General features: G+C 39.4%; 1 protein-coding gene across 1 annotated transcript in view; it reads right to left on the reverse strand.

Moving 5' to 3' along the window:
• The window catches only part of LOC116081054 (dehydrogenase/reductase SDR family member 7-like), a 36,234-nt gene extending 23,595 nt beyond the window's left edge, over positions 1-12,639 (reverse strand). Inside the window, exon 1 of the mRNA XM_031357725.1 lies at positions 12,603-12,639. Within this exon, the coding sequence (XP_031213585.1) occupies positions 12,603-12,624 (22 nt within the window). The 5' untranslated portion in view covers positions 12,625-12,639. The remainder of the gene's footprint in view (positions 1-12,602) is intronic.
• Positions 12,640-19,701: the final 7,062 nt, after the last annotated feature.

A 19,701-nucleotide genomic window follows, 5' to 3' on the forward strand; every position in this document is an offset into this window, starting at 1 on the left:
AAAATATTTTTAAAGCAAAAAAAAAAAAGAATATAGTGTTAGGTTGTAACATTGAATACCAACAATGCCAAAATACTAGTAATATAACAGCAACAACAATAATAGTAATAATAGACAAAAACTAGAGTACAAGTCATGGCTGCAACAGATTTAAACAAAGGGGTCTGCATAATTTATCTTCATGTTCCAGCTGTGGTCCCTGTGCTGCTTGAAAGTTGGACTCTGGGCAATGAAGTGGCTTCAGGCAAGGACACTTGCCGCTGAGTCTGAAAATCTGGGTTTGATCCCTGAGATCCACATGGTAGAAAAAGAAAACAGACTCTTCTACAAATTCCCACTGACACCTTTCTTCCCCAGCCCACCTCAGAATAAATAAAATGTAAAAACACAAATAAAGTTAGCATTTCAAATTCTCAGCAGTGATGTTTGGGAGACCTCAATATTCCTGTACTGTTTACTCTAGGTAAGAACTTTGGGCATGGTGCTACAGAACCTGAATGTCCTGATTCTTTACCACAATCATTGGCAATGTTGAGAAAAATCATGATGTAAAGGTGTCCACCAACTGGTTTGAGTGAGCTCCATCACTGTCAACTGGAGCTGCAACCTGTCTAAAAGTACTGTCATAAAAAGCTGGGTACAGTTAGCATCCAGTAGTAAGGGGACTGCCGTTGCTGTGATGAAACTTGGACATCCTTGTTTCTCAGAGCATCTAATGGACTACTTTGTCCTACAGATATCCTTATGCCTCTTGTATGCCTCCTAAGCCACTGCTACCATTGAGATCCTTTTTTTTTTTTTTTTTTAAGTATGGCATGGCATGGAATGAATGTTGTTTTTGCAGATTCTTCTTCATCAGAGTTATTTTTCTATTGCTGTGATACAACATTATGACCAAGGCAATTTCCATTAAGAAAGAGTTTATTTTGGGTTTATAGTCTGTGGTAGTTTGAATGAACATGGCTTTGTTGGAGTAGGTGTGGCCCTGTTATTGAAGGAAGTGTGTCACTGGAGGTGGGCTTTGAGGTCTCAGATGCTCAAGCAAGGCCTAGTGTCTCTTTCTCTTCCTGCTGCCTGCTGATCCTGATATTGAACTCTTGGCTCCTCTAGCACCATGTCTGCCTGCATGCTTGCATGTTTTCTGCCATGATGATAATGGACTAAACCTCTGAAACTGTAAGCTAGCTCCAATTAAATGTTGTCCTTTATAAAAGTTGCCTTGGTCATAGTGTCTCTTCACAGCAATAAAACCCTAACTAAGACAGAATTTGGTACCAGGAACTGGAATATTGTTGTGACAGGCCTGAACCATGCTTTTACTTGGAAGAATATGGAACGCTTTGGGACTTTGGACTAGAAAAATGATTGAACAATTGTGGAGGCTAATGGGCCATAGTACAGATGCATGGAAGACAGTGGTGCTGAGGGGGACTTGAACCATAGGGGGCTGGCCTGAAAATTTTTAGTATGTGGCCTTGAGACTGTTCTTGTGATATTTTGGTGAGGAATATGGCTGCTTTCTGCCCTGCCCCCCCCCCCCCAAAATCTACCTGAAACTAAACTGAAGAGTTTGGATTAATTACATTTGCAGAGGAGATTTCAAAACAGCCTAGTATGGACTGTGTCCTATAGTTATTAATGGCCATGCTTATGCAGATCTATAATGAAAAGGAACAAGCTGAACAAGGAAGAATACAAAATATACAATTTGAGGACAAATGGAGCATAAGGAAGTGTAAACAGACTAAAGCAAAGACCAGCACTAAGTGGAATAAAGGGGGCGGTGACCTCAGAGCAAGACCCAACCCAGCTAAGCTTTCAACTTGTGAAAAGGAATTAAAGAAAAGCTTAGATCCAGGTGTGGTGGTACATATCTTTAATCCCAGCATTCAGAAGGCAGAGGCTGGTGGATCTCTGATTTCAATGCCAGCCTGGTTTACAGAGCAAGTTCGAAGGCATCTAAGCTTAAGCAGTAAAGAAAACAATCAAAACCAGAAAACTGATGGAAAACAAATGTATATGAATGAAGGACACTTGCCCCAACATGTTTCAGCCCCAATAAGCAGCAGAACTTGGCAGCTTCAACTACATGGTTCTGGCTTTAGAGTCAAGGATAGAAGGAGTATGGAATCTTAAACCCTCCAAAGCTAAGGGAAGCTGCTGAGGATAGGCATGTGCGCCCATCTAAACAAGTCTCTGACCATTGGAGCCAGCCTCCCTACATTTACATCTTCCTGCCTGAGACCTGAGGGACTCCCCACCTGCTGAGCTGCTGGAGAGCTTGTTTGGCAACAGAATCCAGCTGAAACAAAGGGATGGATTTTGGGGTTTTGCTTATATAAAAGAAGAGCTGAAAAATTAAAATTTGAGCCTTGATCTAAGAACTTTGTCTTGGCTCATTATTTCTCTTATCTGGCCATTCTATTCCATCCCCAGCTCTTCTTTCAGGTATATTCACTGGAAAGCTACAGGTGAAGCCTGAATGAAGGGACTGGACACGGAGAGACCAACTGAGTGATGTTGTCTTCGGTGGAGCTCCACAGAAAATGGTAGAAGTTATGGATCCCACAGGGTGGTAAGCAACATATAGCATTAATATTAGCATAAGTTTCATCTTGAAGGCTGTTGATTGCAAGGATGCAAAAAGGATACAAGCTAGACCAAGTCAGCATCAGCCCAACACTGATATCAGCTAGGGGTGACAGTGCATTGGGATGGAATTCTATATAGGCAATTGTCCACAGTCAAGAACTGCATTAGGTGAGAGGAGTGGAGCATAAAATAAAATAAAATTAGTAAAAAACAAAAAACAAAAAAAAAAAAGATGCTAGCTATACAAATGATGAGAGAGAGAGAGAGAGAGAGAGAGAGAGAGAGAGAGAGAGAGAGAGAGAGAGAGAGAGAGAGAGAAAGGAAAATAGATTTCAGAGCTCTCCTAGGGACAGAAGGAAATCAGGAGACGTCCTGTTTCCTTTCTGGCCCCTACAGGAGACATCCTTAGTTCTGGTTATATCGTTTTCTTCCCTCTCATTGTCTGTCTTTGGTGCACCAATCTGTCCACTTATCAATTTGTGTCTGTTTTGTTTCATTGTCTGAATGACTGTTGTTCCATATTTCATGTTGAAAAGAAAAATTGGTTAAAAACATTATCTGCTGGCTATCCATCTCTTGATTCAGTCTCAGTATGCACAGAGGAGGCTGATTTAAGTTGCCCTGCATCCTTAGCCAGGAGTCAAGCACAGCAGGAGAAGCCCTGCAGAAAAGCTGCTTTTAAAGGGGGCCTCAAGTTATAAGGCAAATAAGCTGATAGTTGTTTTTTCCTAGAAAAATCTCTGCAATTGTGATTATTGGGTTCAGCAAATGACAAAGTGCTTTTTTCTCTTGAAATTACAGCTAGAAAAAGTAAAAATTTTGTTTGGTCTAAACATATAAGATTCATGTAGCCACTTCATTTTGTTTCTGACTGGTCCTAGAGATATAAATATGTACTAGATGTCTTTGTCATAGAGTATTGGCTTATAAGTTATTGGGTATGATTTAAAAAGTGTAACACTGGTAACAAAAAATTAGCTTGAAACTGATAACTTAGGGTTGGAGTCATTTTAAACAACAACACGTTGGGTGAATCAGCTCAGGAAACCAGGCCTCTAAAAATACTTCTAAATTGGGATAATATTTTATGTAATCCTTATCCTAGAAACTAGACTTAGAGGGATAAGATTTAAAATAATGTCTTTTTAATGAAGTATTAAGAGTTGCACTGTCATGCATTCATATATAAAAATTGGCAGCCAAACTTTGTAATGTGAAAGTAATGCTTTTGGTATTGATTTTAAAGAGAATAGATTGTTTAAAATTGGGTTTCGCTTTCCAAAGTTATGGTTATGCCCTAATATTGCAAAGGAAACTTAAAAATGATGGTTAAATTGCCAGAGTTCCATTGGCTGTAGTTTGATCTCAAGCTCAGGATTCTTATCTCACCCATATTTTGTAATTAGTATGATTGCAAGAATAATAAAAGTTAAAAATGGCTGTGGCCAGTATGGACCTACTGCCCTTTTTACACAAGCTTTATTGGATACAGTGGTAGAAGCAAAATTTAACCCCCCAAGATTGGAAAAGAGATCTCAGTGAGAATTTATTTGTTATCAAACAAGCTCCTGATGAACGGTTTCAAGGAATTTGTGGATAGACTACTAAAAACAGCTAGTAGAATTTTTGGAGACCCTCAAGCAGGGGTTCCTTTTGTTACACAATTGTCTTACGAGAACACTAATGCAGTTCACTGCAGCCATCTGGCCATACAAAGCAAAGACAGATTTATCTGGATATATTTGTTTTTGTGCAGAAATTGAACCCTCATACAATCAGGGTCTAGCTATGGCTGCTGCCATACAGTACAAACAATGCTTTCACAGCGCCCAGGTTATAAGGAATGTTTTAAGTATGGGGGCATAAATCATTTTAGGAAAGATAGTCCAAAACTTAGAGGCATAGAAAGACAATAGAATTGCTCTCCTGGAATCTGTCCTCACTGCTGGAAAGGTAGTAATTAGACAATGGGCTCAGATTAAGAAATATTTACATTTGAGTTAATGCAACTCTCAGGGTGGCCTCAGCAAGGTTTATGTGGCACTACATTCATCTTGCAAATCCTGCCAATGGAAGTTTTTGGGCCCTTGCTTCACCTCCAGGGAATTATTTTTCTTTCTTTTTTTTTTAAAAAAACTTTTATTGCATTATGATGAGAAAATTTACATGATTTCAATTTATCTGAATTTGTTAACATTTAAAAACATATTTTAAGTAAATAGAATTAAATCACATTCTTGTTTCCTTTTTGTACCCCAACTCCTCCCAGAGACCCCCTCTTCACTACCTACAATATCTTTTTTTGTCATATTCCTTAAAATTTATAAAATATTATAACAATAAAAATGAGTATTATAAAAGCTGTTTGATATAAAACACCAATTTAACAGTCTTATGTAGATGCTTGTCTACAGCAATACTGAAAATACATACGTTTCTTTCAATATAAATTTTAAATAACTCCATACATATTAACTGTATATTTCAAAACAATATATCACTATTAGTATTTTCTTAAATGAACATAAATATATAAAGTCTTTTTATTTGTTTGTTTTGTATTTAGTAGAGTTTAAAATCTTAACTCTTACTGTGGTACAAGCCCAAAATAAGAACAATTTTTAGACATTGGATTTCATTGTAATAAGGCTGTACTTCAATGACCCTCAAATCACCAAAGGATTTTATCTCTCTGATAGCTAATCTGGGAGTTGACAGTTCTGCTGCACCAAGGAATGAATTGTAGGCACAATTTTTGGATACAGACTTCCTGCTATGGTCAAAACTATTTGACTTAAGTGAGTGACTTTTTCTCAAGCCACAGAGAACAGGTTACATTCATTTAAGAAATGGTGTATGTATTAAGATAGTCTATCCATAAAGTCATTCACCAACTGTTTCAATGAACAATGGTTCTGCTTGGAGGGTGGCACAGACTTAGGTGTAGGTAAGAATCTGGTTCATTGGCTGTAATAATTTGGAAAAGCATTCATCTCAGAGAAAGAGTAACTTATAAAGTCCTCTTCAAACTTGCTATAAGAGCTACAAATGTCAAGCAAAGCATTCAGTCTCACTCTTTGTTGTTCTCTTTCTGATAAGCCACCTCCCAAGTTAATTGTCTATGTCTCCCTTGGGTATATAAATACTTTCAAAATATATAAGCTGTTCTGAAAACCATAGTATAGTACAAAAACATGAAATAAACAATACTACTAATAGAGAGGCTGAGATAAGAGAATCAATTTTTCAAGACAGGGAAATATTTTTAAGCCAAAACAGCATTATTACAGATCTATCCAGGTGTTGTTCCAAATAAAGTTCAAACTTAAGATTTATGAAATCAATGAGGCTATGGAACTTGTAGATGCATTACAATCTGGCCTGCCTATTCCGTATAGAATTATTATGGATTTGGATGGTTGTTTTTTCCTTTGCATCCTGATAATTGTAAAGAGTTTGCTTCTAGTAAGCCTGTAATCATTGGAAAGTTTTGTCTCTAGGAACAGCTTATAGCCTTACAGTATGTAAAAAAAAAAAAAAAAAATTGTCTCTACTTCAATACAAGTTAAGTCTTTGAATCTTTCAGTGTATATTGTTTATTATATAGAGGGTATTTCATTAGCTAATCCATCTGAAGGGGAATTTTACTACAAATCTTTTCTCTTATACAATGAGCTTTAAAATTTTGGGGAGCAATTGTTGCTCCAGAAAGTGTCAGAGGCAATTATCTTTTTCAATATTTGGGGCCTCAGTTATATCCTAGAAAAACTATGGTATAGAAAATTCAAGAAAGAAAAGATGATTTACTTACTTCAAATGATTTTCAAAAACTTCCAGGAGATGTTAATTGGCTAAGACCTCACTTTAAGCTCACCACAGGAGGAGTTAAGCCTTTGTTGGATGTTTTCAGTGGGGGGATTCAAATTAACTGTCAAGAGACAAATAGCTTTGTAGAAAGTAGAGGAAGCAGCTGTAATCAATTGTTGGCTGTTTATGTTTGTTATTGTTACCCAATGTGCCCACACCAATTCTTTGACAAAGGGACCATTAATGTGATTCATCTTTCTTCATCTCCAAGTAAAGTTTTAACATCCTATTATGAACTGTTGTGATGTTAATAAAGAATTGTAGGATAGAATCATGAAAGTATTTTGGAAAGAATGCCTTAGGAACCTGATGAAACATCTATTCCTTATTTCAAACAGCAATTGATTGGTTATTGCAAAAATACTGACATTTGGCCTACTGCATGGCAATCTTTTTAGGCAAAATTGATAATCATTATCCAAAAATTTGTTTCTATGAATGCTTCTGTATTTCCTGTAAATTTATGTATGAAACCAATAAATAATGCATCTACTGTATTTATAGATAGCCCTTCTATAAGTATATGTGATTGGATCACATGTTTATTCTCAATGAGTTTCCTTCTACTTCAGCACAAATAATCGAACTAAGTACTGTAGCCACTATTTTTTAAAGTGTTGAAAAATCAAGCTTTAATTTGTATACTGATAGCCAGCATATATATATATATATATATATATATATATATATATATATATATATATCAGGGCTTACATTTGCTTGAAATTGTTTCTTTTTTTTAGATACTGCTCATTCTCAAATTTTGCAATTATTTATTTAATTCAACTCAAATTAAAAGGAAATGCTGTTCCTTTAAAGAACTGTCTTTGGACATTTAAGAGCACATTCTGGATTGCCTGGACAGACCCCTTAGGGCAATGCCACAGCAGATTTGTATCCCAGGCAGATTATAGGCCTTACACAGGAACAATTGGCCATATAATCTCATTCTTTACATCATCAAATTAGTAATACCTTGAGATAATAATTTGGTATTTTTAGAAAATGTGCACGTCAAATTGTAAAGACTTGTTCTCAGTGTCCTCAATTTCTACCTGTACCACATAATGGGGTTAATTCTCAAGGACTTATACTTAATCAATTATTGCAAATGAATACTCATATCTCTGATTTTAGAAAAATAAAATATGCACATGTATTGATACATTTGAGGCTTTCTAGTTGCAACTGCTTTAATAGGAGATGCAACTAAAAATGTAATTAGTCATTGCCTGCATTATTTTTTGTTCTTGGTGTTCCAAATCAGATTAAAACAGATAATGGAACTGGTCACCCATATTTAATGTTACCCATATTACTGGGATTCCTTATAACTCACAAGAATAAGGCATTGTGGAACTTTAAAAGAATATCTTCTAAAAAAACAAAAGGGGGAATTATACCCCCATATACATTATTTAAATCATGCCTTTTATTTTTAAAATTTGAAAATTTGTATTCCAAAGAATTCTTTGCTGAGTGTCTATGGCACTCTACAACTAGGCATACTTATGCCTAAATGAAATAGAAGGATCCACTTGTTAGTATAAGGCATGATCCTGATCAGGTATTTAATATTGGGAAGAGGAAATGTTTGTGTTTTTTCCAAAGAATGCTGAAGGAGTATGATAGCTGCCAGAGTGATTGGTGTGACATGCTAATGCTGGAACCTGTGATGATGCTGACCTGTGAGCTTGCTGAGTGCCCTGACAATGGTGTCAGGAATGCTGTACTGGACATATGTTCTTTACCTACCTTTGCTTGCCTATGTCCCAGATTGGACAAGTTGCCTTGCTTCAAGCTTTTACACCTTGTGGCACAGAGAACATGGAGACTGTGGAAACTGACTTAGAACTTAGAGTGTAGTTTCCACTCCTACTGAAGAGCAAGTGCTTTGTATCAATTCTCAAAGCTACCCCCCATACACCTGGTGGCCAGACTTTGTGTTTGATCATTGCTAATTTGCAGCTGAATTGAATACCTGGGATATCCCCAAAGACAACCTTAATCCTGATGTTTTTAACTTTTGACTTTGTATCTTAAGCAAACTGGTTGCCTACACACAGGATTATCTTCAGCAAAGCTCAGTTATTTATCATGGCAGTTATTCATCACTATAAAAATGTATTGAGTGTATAATCATATGTCCTTTGGGCTTTGGGCTGAATGGGGAAAAGGTGTGATAATGAAGGCCAGTAGCCAGAGATGGGCAACTGGGGTCCTTGAGTTCCTATCAACCTAAGTCAGAGGTGGCGCCAAAAAGCTGTGTTTGTTCAAATAAACACAAACAAACTGCACATGTCCTTAAAGATGGGTAAGAAGGAGTGATATAGACTTGGACCTAAGTCAGGTGCCAAGTGCCAGCCACCATATTGCCCAGATGGGGTCATAGAGCATAAGTAAATCTTGTGCTTCCTGTCCAGCTTATCTTTAAAAATAAAAAAGGGGGGACTGTGCCCTTCCCCCAGCCTTGAGTTGGCTAAACAAGTCTCCGACCACTGGAACCAGCCTCCGTACATTTACATCTTCCTGCTCGAGACCTGAGCAACTCCCCACTTGCTGAGCTGATGAAGAGCTTGTTTTACAACAGAATCCAGTTGAAACAAAGGGATAGGTTTTGGGGGTTTACCTATATAAAAGCAGACTGAAAAATTTAAATTTGAGCCTTGATCAGAGAACTTTGTCTTGGCTCATTATTTCTCTTGTCTGCCCATTCTAGTCCATCCCCAGCTCTTCTTCCAGATGTACCCAGTTCTCCATGGCTGGTGGACAGCTATAGGCATGTATTAGGGATGACCCTGCATGGAGGCCTAAAGGGGCCATTGCCCAAAGGTATGAAGATGAAGCCTGGATTACCTTAAAGATCCCCAAATACTGGACATGCCAGAGCTCCTTGGGATACATGTGGAGGAAAGCTGCTAACAAGGACTGGAACAAGCCCAAGAGAAGGAAAGTATGTTGCAGTCAACAAAGCTGAAAGGATTTGGAGATCTGAAGAGCACTTGGACATCAGACAAGGAGATGCAGAATTTGGAGTTTGCCAAGCTGATTTTTGGTCTTGCTTTTTTCCAGGATTTCCTCATTGTGCTCCCTTCCCAACCTCTAGGAATGGTAATGTATACATGGTGACATTATTTGTTGGAAACATGTGGTTTGCTCTTTTATTTTTAATTTTTTTTAAGATTTATTTATTATTATACATAAGTACACTGTAGCTGCCTTCAGACTTACCAGAAGAGGGCAACAGATCTCATTACAGATGGTAGTGAGCCACCATGTGGTTGCTGGGATTTGAACTCAGGAACTTCAGAAGAGCAGTCTGTGCTCTTACCCGGTGAGCCATCTCACCGGCGCCTTTTATTTTGATTTTACTGGAGATTACAGTTAAGAGACTGCATTGTTGGGATCAAGCAGAAGAGTTTGGGGACAAGCAAAATAAAATCATCCCAAGTACTGCCATTTTGTTTTCAGACTCCATTTTAATCGTAGGGCGAAACTAAGCTCTAGTTCCCAGGCCATAAAGAGAGCTGGGGCTCCCCAAGAGCTGAATAGCTTCTGTTATTCATCTTTTGCTCCCAAAAACATAATGACTGTTCCTGACCAACTTCTGATATTTATCTTTTGTTACCCAAAACTATCAAGAGATAATGACTATCTCTTGACCAGAAAAGAACAAATGGATTTGATTGGTTGGACTGTAAAACTTACATTCTGCATCTGTTGACAGATCAACCACATAAGGAAAGCCCTTATCCCTAAGTCCTGATTGGTGGGAAAATGTAACTGTAACTTAGCACAGCTGCTTGTGGTTTTCAATCATAAAGACTCTGTAACATTCTGACAGGGTGGGCTGGAAATCACAGTACAGCTCCCTAGTCTATTCTACAGCCCTGATCAATAAGTAGTGACTTGATTACAATAAATTTTTGTCATCTGCATTGACCTGGTATTTGAGCTATGTTACCACATAGCTCACATATCTAAGATGACCCTACATCAATGTGAGTCTCAGAAAAGACTTCAAACTTTTAAACAGGGTTGAGAATGTGATAGACTATAGGGACTTTTGAATTCAGACTGAATGCATTTCAACATTATGATTATGATATGGCTTCAAGCCTATGTGGGCCAGGGAGTAGAATGTGATGATTTGAATGAAAATCTAGGGAATGGCCTTGTTGGAGTAGGTGTGGCATTGTTGGAGGAAATCAAACACTGAGGGTGGCCTTTCGGGCTTCAAATGCTCAAACCAGGCCAAGTTCTCTTCCTACTGCCTGTGGATCCAGATGTAAAACTCTCAGCTACCTCTCTAGCACCGTGTCTGCATGGATGCCACCATGCTTCCTGCCATGATGATAATGGACTTGACCTCTAAACTGTAAGCCTGCCCTAGTTAAACTTTTCCTTTGTAAGAGTTGCTATACAAGGATAGCCCTGGGGTGGCTTCCCATATGCCTAATAACTATTCTACAGTTATTTGTGTGTGTTATTTGATGCCAGACAAACTGTAAAGTACTTGTAAATGACTGTGACGTTCTGCTGTTACTTCTGTTGCTTTTCTATCACAATCCATGGTTATTTTGCAATGTACGGTACTGAACACTAAAATACCATTGATGATACTAGCAGTGAGGAGTTGCCAGTGGGTTCTTCCTGGAGCATTTTGTACCAGTCTGGCTGGTATGAAGTTGAACAGCCTCTAAGGGGGTAATGAGGATGATTATAGAAAAGAAAGAAAAAAGATCCAAGAGACAAATATGGGAGGTCTGCAGGTCATTACCACTCCAGACATGAGTATATTTCTTATAGTCTTCTTGTTCTACAGTACTGTGGGAAGCAAAGCCACAAGCTAACAGAAACAAGTTTACTAAAATTCCATCCCAAAAACCTCTCTGTTCCTTCCACCAAGATCAATAGAATCTTCAGCCTCTTTCCGTGAGCCTCTGGTACACCTCCTCTTATCGTTCTATGCCTCAGCAGGCTGGGAAATCTGCCAACAGGCCCTGACCTGCCTTGACTCTGTCTGGCAGGCAGACTTTTTCTTTCTCTTTTTTTTCTTCTGCTTCAGAGAAGTGGTAAAAACAGCTCATGACACTGTTTATTTGAGCCTAAATAGCTTTGAGATCTTGAAAAAGTAACACATAGTTCTTTAAGCATCATTTGAAGACATAAAAGGCAAGACACAGCACCTGTCTCCGTGGCTGCCATATAAAGCAAGGTAACCAAGGAGTCTCTTGGACCAAATACCTATCTCAGGTGTTCAATCATGATGCGTATCACTGGCTGCTGTACATCCCACCAGCTGCTTCAAGCTATTCCTCTCTATCTACCCACTCTCCTTAAGACAGCATAAGCATTCTGGGTAAGGACTGTTCAAAATACTGCTTTCTATGCACTCATTGTGTACAATAACTCATATCAATGTGGTTTAAATTACTTTTGTTCTTTCCAAACTTGATGCTGAAAAATCCCAGTGCAACAGTATAGTAACAGGCCTGGCCTGTAAGAGCAGATTGAGTCATGAATAGAATTAAGTTTATAACAATATACATATATACAATAAATATTATATAAATATATTTATTTATGATAAATAATAAGTATAAATAATATAATAATAAATATAAAAGGGCATAGTGATCAGGGCTTAGTGGCTCTGGCTTCTAATCCCTGCCTCCTGATAGGCTAAGGCAAGAAGACTGCAAGCTTGATTATTGGCTAGGCTATAAGTTAAAGTCAAGACTAGTTTGGACCAATTAGTGACACTCTGTCTCAAGACGAAATGTCAAAAATAAAGGAGAAGTAGAACCAAGGAGATGGCCTGTGGGCCTGAATGTGGATCCATAGACCTCATCTGAAACAGTCGGTGACTGTTAGCTCAGTGCTCTGATGTTGACATGAGAGACAGAGAAAGGAAAATTCCTGGAAGTTTGCAAGCCAGCTAGTCTACTGTATGGAGCAATAAACAGAAAGCTGTCTCAAATGAAGCAGAAGGTTGAAGGCTCATCCTCAAGGATATCTTCTAACCTCTGCATACACCCAATGGTAGAAGCAGACCTGTACTCGCACATGAATCATACACACAAGGTTTTTTTAAATGGGCTAAAGGTGTAGCTACATGTGAGAGTATAATATTGGCTTACCAACAATTCTGCTAGGCTCCATCCAATAGTTTGGGTCAGTGCCTGCAGCCTGCCTGGTGAGAGTCAGAATACTGTTCACTGTAGCCTCCAGCAGCTATGTAAACCTGAAAGAGAGGCAGGGGCCTGGGGAAATAGGGGAATTGGACTGCGAGAGAAATAACCAGACCAAATCAAAAGGTTCCGATAAAGGTCTGAAATGTGTATTTTAGAGCCTGAAATTATATAAGCAGGGATCCCATCCCCCAATAAGCCAGATCTTGTGACCTAATTAGCATATCGTTGTTCTGTCCAGAAGGGAGTTGAAGCAGCTCAACAGGGTGTGACTCCTATAAGGAAGTTGCAGACTTGGCTGAACAATAGACCTCACAGAAAGGGCAAGGACAGGTCTGGTTCAGCCCACTTGAGGCTGGGGGAGGTCACAGGTCCTCCCTTTTTATTTATTAAAAATTAGCTGGACTGGGGCATAAGATATACTTAGGCACCATAATCCTGCCTGGGAATTATGGTGGCTGGCAACCCCATCTATCTTAGGACTGGATCTACTGGTCTCTCTCTTACCCTTCTCGGAAATCACATGCAGCTTGTTTGTGTTTATTTGCACAAACAGGGCCTTTTAGTGTTTATTATTAATAAACATAACCTCTTGGCATATGACTCTGTCTTAGGTTGATAAGAGCCATAGATCCAGTGGAGCATCTTTGACTGCAGACCCTCATAGCTTACCTTTTTCCCATACACACCAAAGCCACAATAAGCACTTCATGCTTTTCTTCATCACAATGAATAACTGCCACATCTGTGCTTTTCTGAAGTCGAGCCTGCCTGTTGGTAACTGACCTGCTTGAGATACAAGGTCAAAAGTTTAAAAGCAACAAGATTAACATTATCTGTGAGGAGGTCCCAGTCACCCAATTCAGTTGCAAATCAGCAATGTTCAAACTCAAGGTCTGGCCTCCAGGTGTGGGGGAAGTGGCTCTGAGAATCACAAAGGAACTGTTAACTCTCAGGAAATTACTGGAAGCTATTTTGCTGGCTAAAAGAATTTTGGCCACTATTTTACATGGAAACATGTTTACTAAAAGGACTCTGCACTTGCAGACCTGCATCCACTTGACGAACCAATCTTTTAGGCAGCCATTGTGCTCTGTCTTCTTTTTGTGAGAAGACACAAACAGAGCCTCTTCCTCATATTAAAACTGGGTCTGGACCATTCCAAGTGTTAGTAAGTGGATCTGGCCATTTTACCATGGCATATGAATTGGAAGTGCATGGATTCCAGTGGCGATCCACAGCAGACTGACCTTTAGCATCAGTCTGCAAAAAATTTAAAACAAATAAGACAAAAGTGAGATGTGCTTTTGGTGACTTAAGAGGATATAATTCCCCTCTTTCTGTTTTTACAAGCCAATTTTTCAGAGTCTGGTGTGCACATTCAACAATTCCTTGTCCCATTGCGTTATAAGGAATTCCAGTTTTATGTTCAATACCAAATTCTTTACAAAATGATATAAAATTTTTGCCAGTATAGGCTGGTCCATTATCTGTCTTAATGAATTTAGGTAATCCCATAGCATTAAAGGGATCTAAACAATGATCAATTACATTTCTAGAAGCTTCTCCTGTATGTAAACAAGCAAAAAGGAATCCTGAACAAGTGTCAATACAAAGATATATATATATATTTCAGCTTTTCAAATTCTGCATAATGAGTTACATCCATTTGCCAAATATGATTAGGCATAAGGCTTCGTGGATTGAGCCCTAAATGCAGAACCGGAGATAATGTAAGGCAGTTAGGGCATTGTTTTATAATCATTCTTGCCTGCTCCTTGGTGATCTTGTGTCAGAGCCTTAAGGTATGGCTAAAAAGATGAAATTCGTTATAATCATATCTAGCCAATGCAACAGGATATGAAACTAAGACTTCTCTCTGTCAATGCAATCATTGCCTGCAGCTAAATGTCCAGGAAGACCAGAATGAGCTCGTATATGACTGATATAAAATGGACTTTTTCGAGCAAGAATGACATTTTGCAACTGTGAAAAGCGAGATCCTGCTGCCATATTAAAATTAAATGTACCACATGTTTCTAATAAAGGAACAGACTGGGCCACATATAAACTATCAGTAAAAAGATTAAAAGTGTCATTCACAGTCTGAAAAACATTTAATACCACAGTCAGTTCTGCTAACTGAGCTGATAGGCCAGGAGTCTCTATGATTACCTGTTGATTATTTATAAGATACCCAGCTCATCCTTTAGAGGAGCCGTCAGTAAAAATCAAAAGAGCATTACACAGAGGCTGTAAAGATGTCATATTAGGAAACATTACCTTATGTACATTTAAAAATTTTATCAACCTATCTTGAGGATAATGATTATCTATAGTTCCTTCAAATCCTATCTGAGCAAGCAACCGATCCATACTATGCTGTTTCAGCCAGGTATCTTGATCTACAGTAAAAGGCTGAATAATGATGTCTGGCTCATTGCCAAAATAAGTCAGTGTCTGCTTCCTTCCAAGTACCATCATCACATGGGTCACTGCCTCATGATATGGTAGGATATTACATTTAGGAGATATCCTTGAATGTATGCATATAAGAGGAACACTTTGCCACAACAATGCTGTAGGCTCATGAGTCGTGTTAAAAATCAACAAATGTAAGGGCAAAGAATAATCTATATAAGTAACAAATTGTTTTTCCATGGCTCTACTTGCTGTAAGGCCAGCAATTCTTATAGAGTTAAGATCTAGAGGAGGTAGGATCAGAATTCCCTTTAAGAATATCAAATAAGCTGGGCAATGGTGGTGCATGCCTTTAATGCCAGCACTTGGGAAGCAGAGGCAGGCAGATTTCTGAATATGAGGCCAGCCTGGTCTACAGTGTGAGTTCCAGGACAGTCAGGGCTACAGAGAGAAAACCTGTCTCAAAAAAACAAAAAAACAAAAAAACAAAAAAACAAAAAAAACAAAAACAAAAAACAAAACAAAACAAAAGAGTATCAAATAAAGGGCTGGCGAGATGGCTCAGTGGGTAAGAGCACTGACTGCTCTTCCAAAGGTCCTGAGTTTAAATCCCAGCAACCACATCGTGGCTCACAACCATCCATAATGAGATCTGATGCCCTCTTCTGGTGTGTTGGAAGACAGCTACAGTGTATTTATGTATAATAAATAAATAAATAAATATCAAATATAGTTTTCAATTCCCCTGTAGTAAGCTTTAAATAGGGGCAAAGCCAATTGATATCACCTAACAATTTTTGAAAATCATTTAAGTTTTTTAAACTGTCCCTACAAATAACTATCTTCTTGGTAAAAATGGCTTGATCTGTAAGTCTAAAGCCCAAATAATTATAAGGATCCTGAATTCTTTTCTGGAGCTATTTGCAGTCCTTTTTCAGTTAAGGCATGTTGTAAAACCCTATAGCATAAAAGCAAATCCTGAGGATTTTTTCCTGCTAATAAGACATCATCTGTGTAGAGGTCAATATATATCATTAGCCATTGCTGTCTCACAGACCCAATGGCTTATGCCACAAACTTTTGACATAAAGTGGGACTGTTAGCCATACCCTGAGGAAGAACTGTCCATTGATATCTTTTCATAGATTCCTTAAACTTAATAGATGGAACACTGAAAGTAAATCTCTCACAATCCTCAGGGTGCAAAGGAATAGTAAAGAAACAATCTTTCAAATCTACCACTATTTTAAATATCCTTTAGGAATAGCTTCTGGAGATGGAAGCCCAGGTTGTAAAGCTCCCATAGGTACCATGATTTCATTAATCTTTCTTAGATCTTGTAACAATTTCCATTTATTAAATTTTTTCTTGATAACAAATATGGAGTATTCCAAGGAGACTGAGATTCTTTTAGATACCCTGCCTCTAATTGCTCTAGCAAAGAAGTGGCTTCTACCTTTTCTTTAGATAAAGACCACTGATCAACCCACACTGGAATATTGTTAACCCATTGAATTTTATCAGCATAGGATACAGGCAAGATAGTGGACATTATAGAAAATACCCCAAGCCTCTAGTGTTAGAGTGAGGCATAGGACCTCCAAATGCTTTAATGCCTTGTCCTAGCATCTGCTTAGTCACTGCTTCACTAGGACTACACAATATAACTCCCATCTGTGACAAGAGCTCTCATCCCCAAAGGGTAACAGGCAAATTTGACATAACATAAGGCTGAATTTTTCCTGATTTGTCCTCCTCATCTCTCCAGGTTAAAAGTTTAGAGCTTTGTTTTTTGTTATTGGCATAACCAATCCCTTAGAGGTGAGTAAGTGTATCAAAGGCCAAGTCAAAGTCCAATCTTGTCCTCCAGTATCTATTAATCCTTCAAAGCTTTTTCCTTCAATTATTAACTTAAGGTTAGGTCTCTTACTAGTAATAGATTGAACCCAATAAACATCAGAGGAACTAAAACCACTCTGTCCTCTCTCATTTTTAGCAAATCTGGAAGGCATCGAGTACAAAGGAACTAAAATGAGCTGAGCAATTCTTTGATTACCTGGTACAGTTATAACACCATGAGGGGAAGCAGCCATGATTTTAATTTCTCCCTCATAATCATTACCTACAACTCCTGGATAAATCTACAGTCCCTTTACAATTGAACTGCTTCTTCCTATAAGAAATCCCCAAGTTTCTGAGGGTAAAAGTCCAAAGACTCCTGTAGGCAGAATTTGAACTCCCATTTCTGGAGTTAATACCCCATGGGTGGTAGAACAGAGGTCCAATCCTGCACTTCCTGGGGTTGCCCTGATAAGTTCAAAAACAGATTTTCTTGGCTGGGCAGCAGCTTCATGGCCCTATGAGCTGCTTGCTGTTGGTGTATCAGGGCCTGATGCTGGCCTCTCAACTCATTTCCTGACAAGGGACTGCCTTGTATATCTTTCTTAGATTTACATTCCCCAGCACAGTGTTTATTCCTCCTGCACTGAGGACAAGCTTCTGAGGCATAGCCTGGTTGCCTGCTTGCAGTGCCTGTTTTCCTAGGACAATCATTGTTAAAATGACCTAAACTTCCACATTTAAAGCAAAGTTTATTCTCTCGCTTCTGTCCAAGTATTGCTTGCACAGTGGTTCCTTGTAGAGTAGCAGCATGGCTGAGCCCTGATTAGAAGAAAGCCCAATCTCTGCACAAAGACAAATATACCCGGATAAATCTGTCTGTCCTTTGTGCGGCTGAATGGCGGCTCAACACACTGTGTTAGCATTCTCATACACCAACTGTGTAATAAAAGCACTCCCTGCTTGAGAAGCTCCAAGAATTCTACTAGCTGCTTTTAGTAGCCTATCCACAAAATCCTGGAAAAGCTCACCTGGGGCTTGCCTGATGCTGGCTAAACTTCCACTGAGATCGAACTGATTCCAAGCACCACGGGCCACCACTGTAACCTGAGCATACACTCCAGCAGGAAACCCAAGCTGATTAACATTGTCTTCATATTGCCCTTCTCCTAAAAGCATGTCAGTATCCCAATCTGGGTTCCCTGTCTGAACATTCAATGTGGCAGTTTTCTTACTGGCTTCACACCACTCAGAACTCCAAAGTAAGAAAGCTCTCCCCTGGTCACTATCTCACATCTGTGAGCTGTCTTCATCAATGATATCTTTTATGAGTGCCCAGAAGCAGAGGGTAAAATTACCTACCTGGGTGTTTCTTAGAGCTTCTCCAATTCTCTCCCAGGTTCTCTTATTTGAAGTTCTTACTTCTTGAAACCATGGGCAGCAAGAATCTATGTGATCTGAAAGATCCTCTAATAATTGTTCTTCTACCCTATCCCTCTCGCCTGAAGCAGCTCTTCAAGGCTGACAACAATTGCCTGTTTGGAGGTTTGCGATCCCATCGTCACTGTCAACCACCAAGTAAGATCAGCACTGGGTCAGTGCCAGTCCCAACCTATCCTCCACCTTCCAACACTTCCAAAAGATAAAATTAAGGCTAGCACTAGCATCAATACTATAAGATGCTTACCGTGCGGGATGGTATACTATGTTTTTCCATTTTCTTCAGAGCTCCGCCCAAGACAGTGCTGCCCTCTGTCAACCCTCTCATGTTTAAGTCCCATGTTCTTAGGCGCCACTTGTAGTCACCAGCAGCCACGCAAACTGGGTTCCTGAAAGAGAGGCAGGGGTCTGGGGAAAATAGGGGAATCAGACTGCGAGAGAAATAACGAGACCAAGTCAAAAGGTTCAAATCAAGGTCCAATGTGTATTTCAGAGTCTGAAAATATATAGGCAGAGAGCCCATCCCCCAGTAAGCCAGGATCTTGTGGCCTAATTAGTATCTTCTGGTTCTGTCTGGAAAGCTGAAGTAGCAGCTCAGCAGGGCATGACTCCTATAGGGAAGTTGCAGGCTTGGCTGAACAATAGACTTCACCTAAGAGGGAAGACTCCACCCTAGGTGGGGTAGCTACTTGTGACAAGGACAAGGTCTGGTTCAGCCCACTTGAGGTTGGGGGAGGTCACAGTTTGCCACTCCAGTCCCCTTTCTTCTTTCTTCTTCTGAAAGGCCATATGCAGTATGCACATAGATCTTTTTCAAGGAATCTCTGGTGGGGGGTGGTGTTGCCCAGGTGTCTTGCCTGTCCTGCTTTTTTCTTTAGTTCTATATAGGAGTTTCTACCTATTATTGCAGCCAAGATCCATATCAAATTCTGATTCTGTCTCTTTTTTCTTCTTATTTTCACATTTTTCTTACTCCTTCTCCTTTAATTCCTAGTCAAATTGGTGGGCTTCCATGCTGCCTCTTAGAGACCCTGTCACTAGAAGCTGGTAGTTAGACATGCAGTCTCCCCCTACCTTTGGAAGTGTTGTCCCAGTCGGGACAGTCTAAGGGGAATCCAGCATCAGTGATGTTCTGCAACTGGGAGGGCCATAGGCCCACAGTGGAGGGATTTGGGTGTTTGCAAGAGCTGCTTCTGGGGGAAGACACTCAGCAGAAGGATTGAGACATTCTCAGGAGGTACTCCTATGGGCGGGGCCAGTGAGATTCCCCAGGGGGGCTAAGGCCACCGCTGTCTGTGGTGGAGGCAAGTGAGGTGGGGTTGGGGAGGAGGTCTGACTGAGTGTCAGG

This window comes from Mastomys coucha, unplaced genomic scaffold (assembly GCF_008632895.1).
Source record: "Mastomys coucha isolate ucsf_1 unplaced genomic scaffold, UCSF_Mcou_1 pScaffold6, whole genome shotgun sequence".
NCBI classification, from domain to species: domain Eukaryota; kingdom Metazoa; phylum Chordata; class Mammalia; order Rodentia; family Muridae; genus Mastomys; species Mastomys coucha.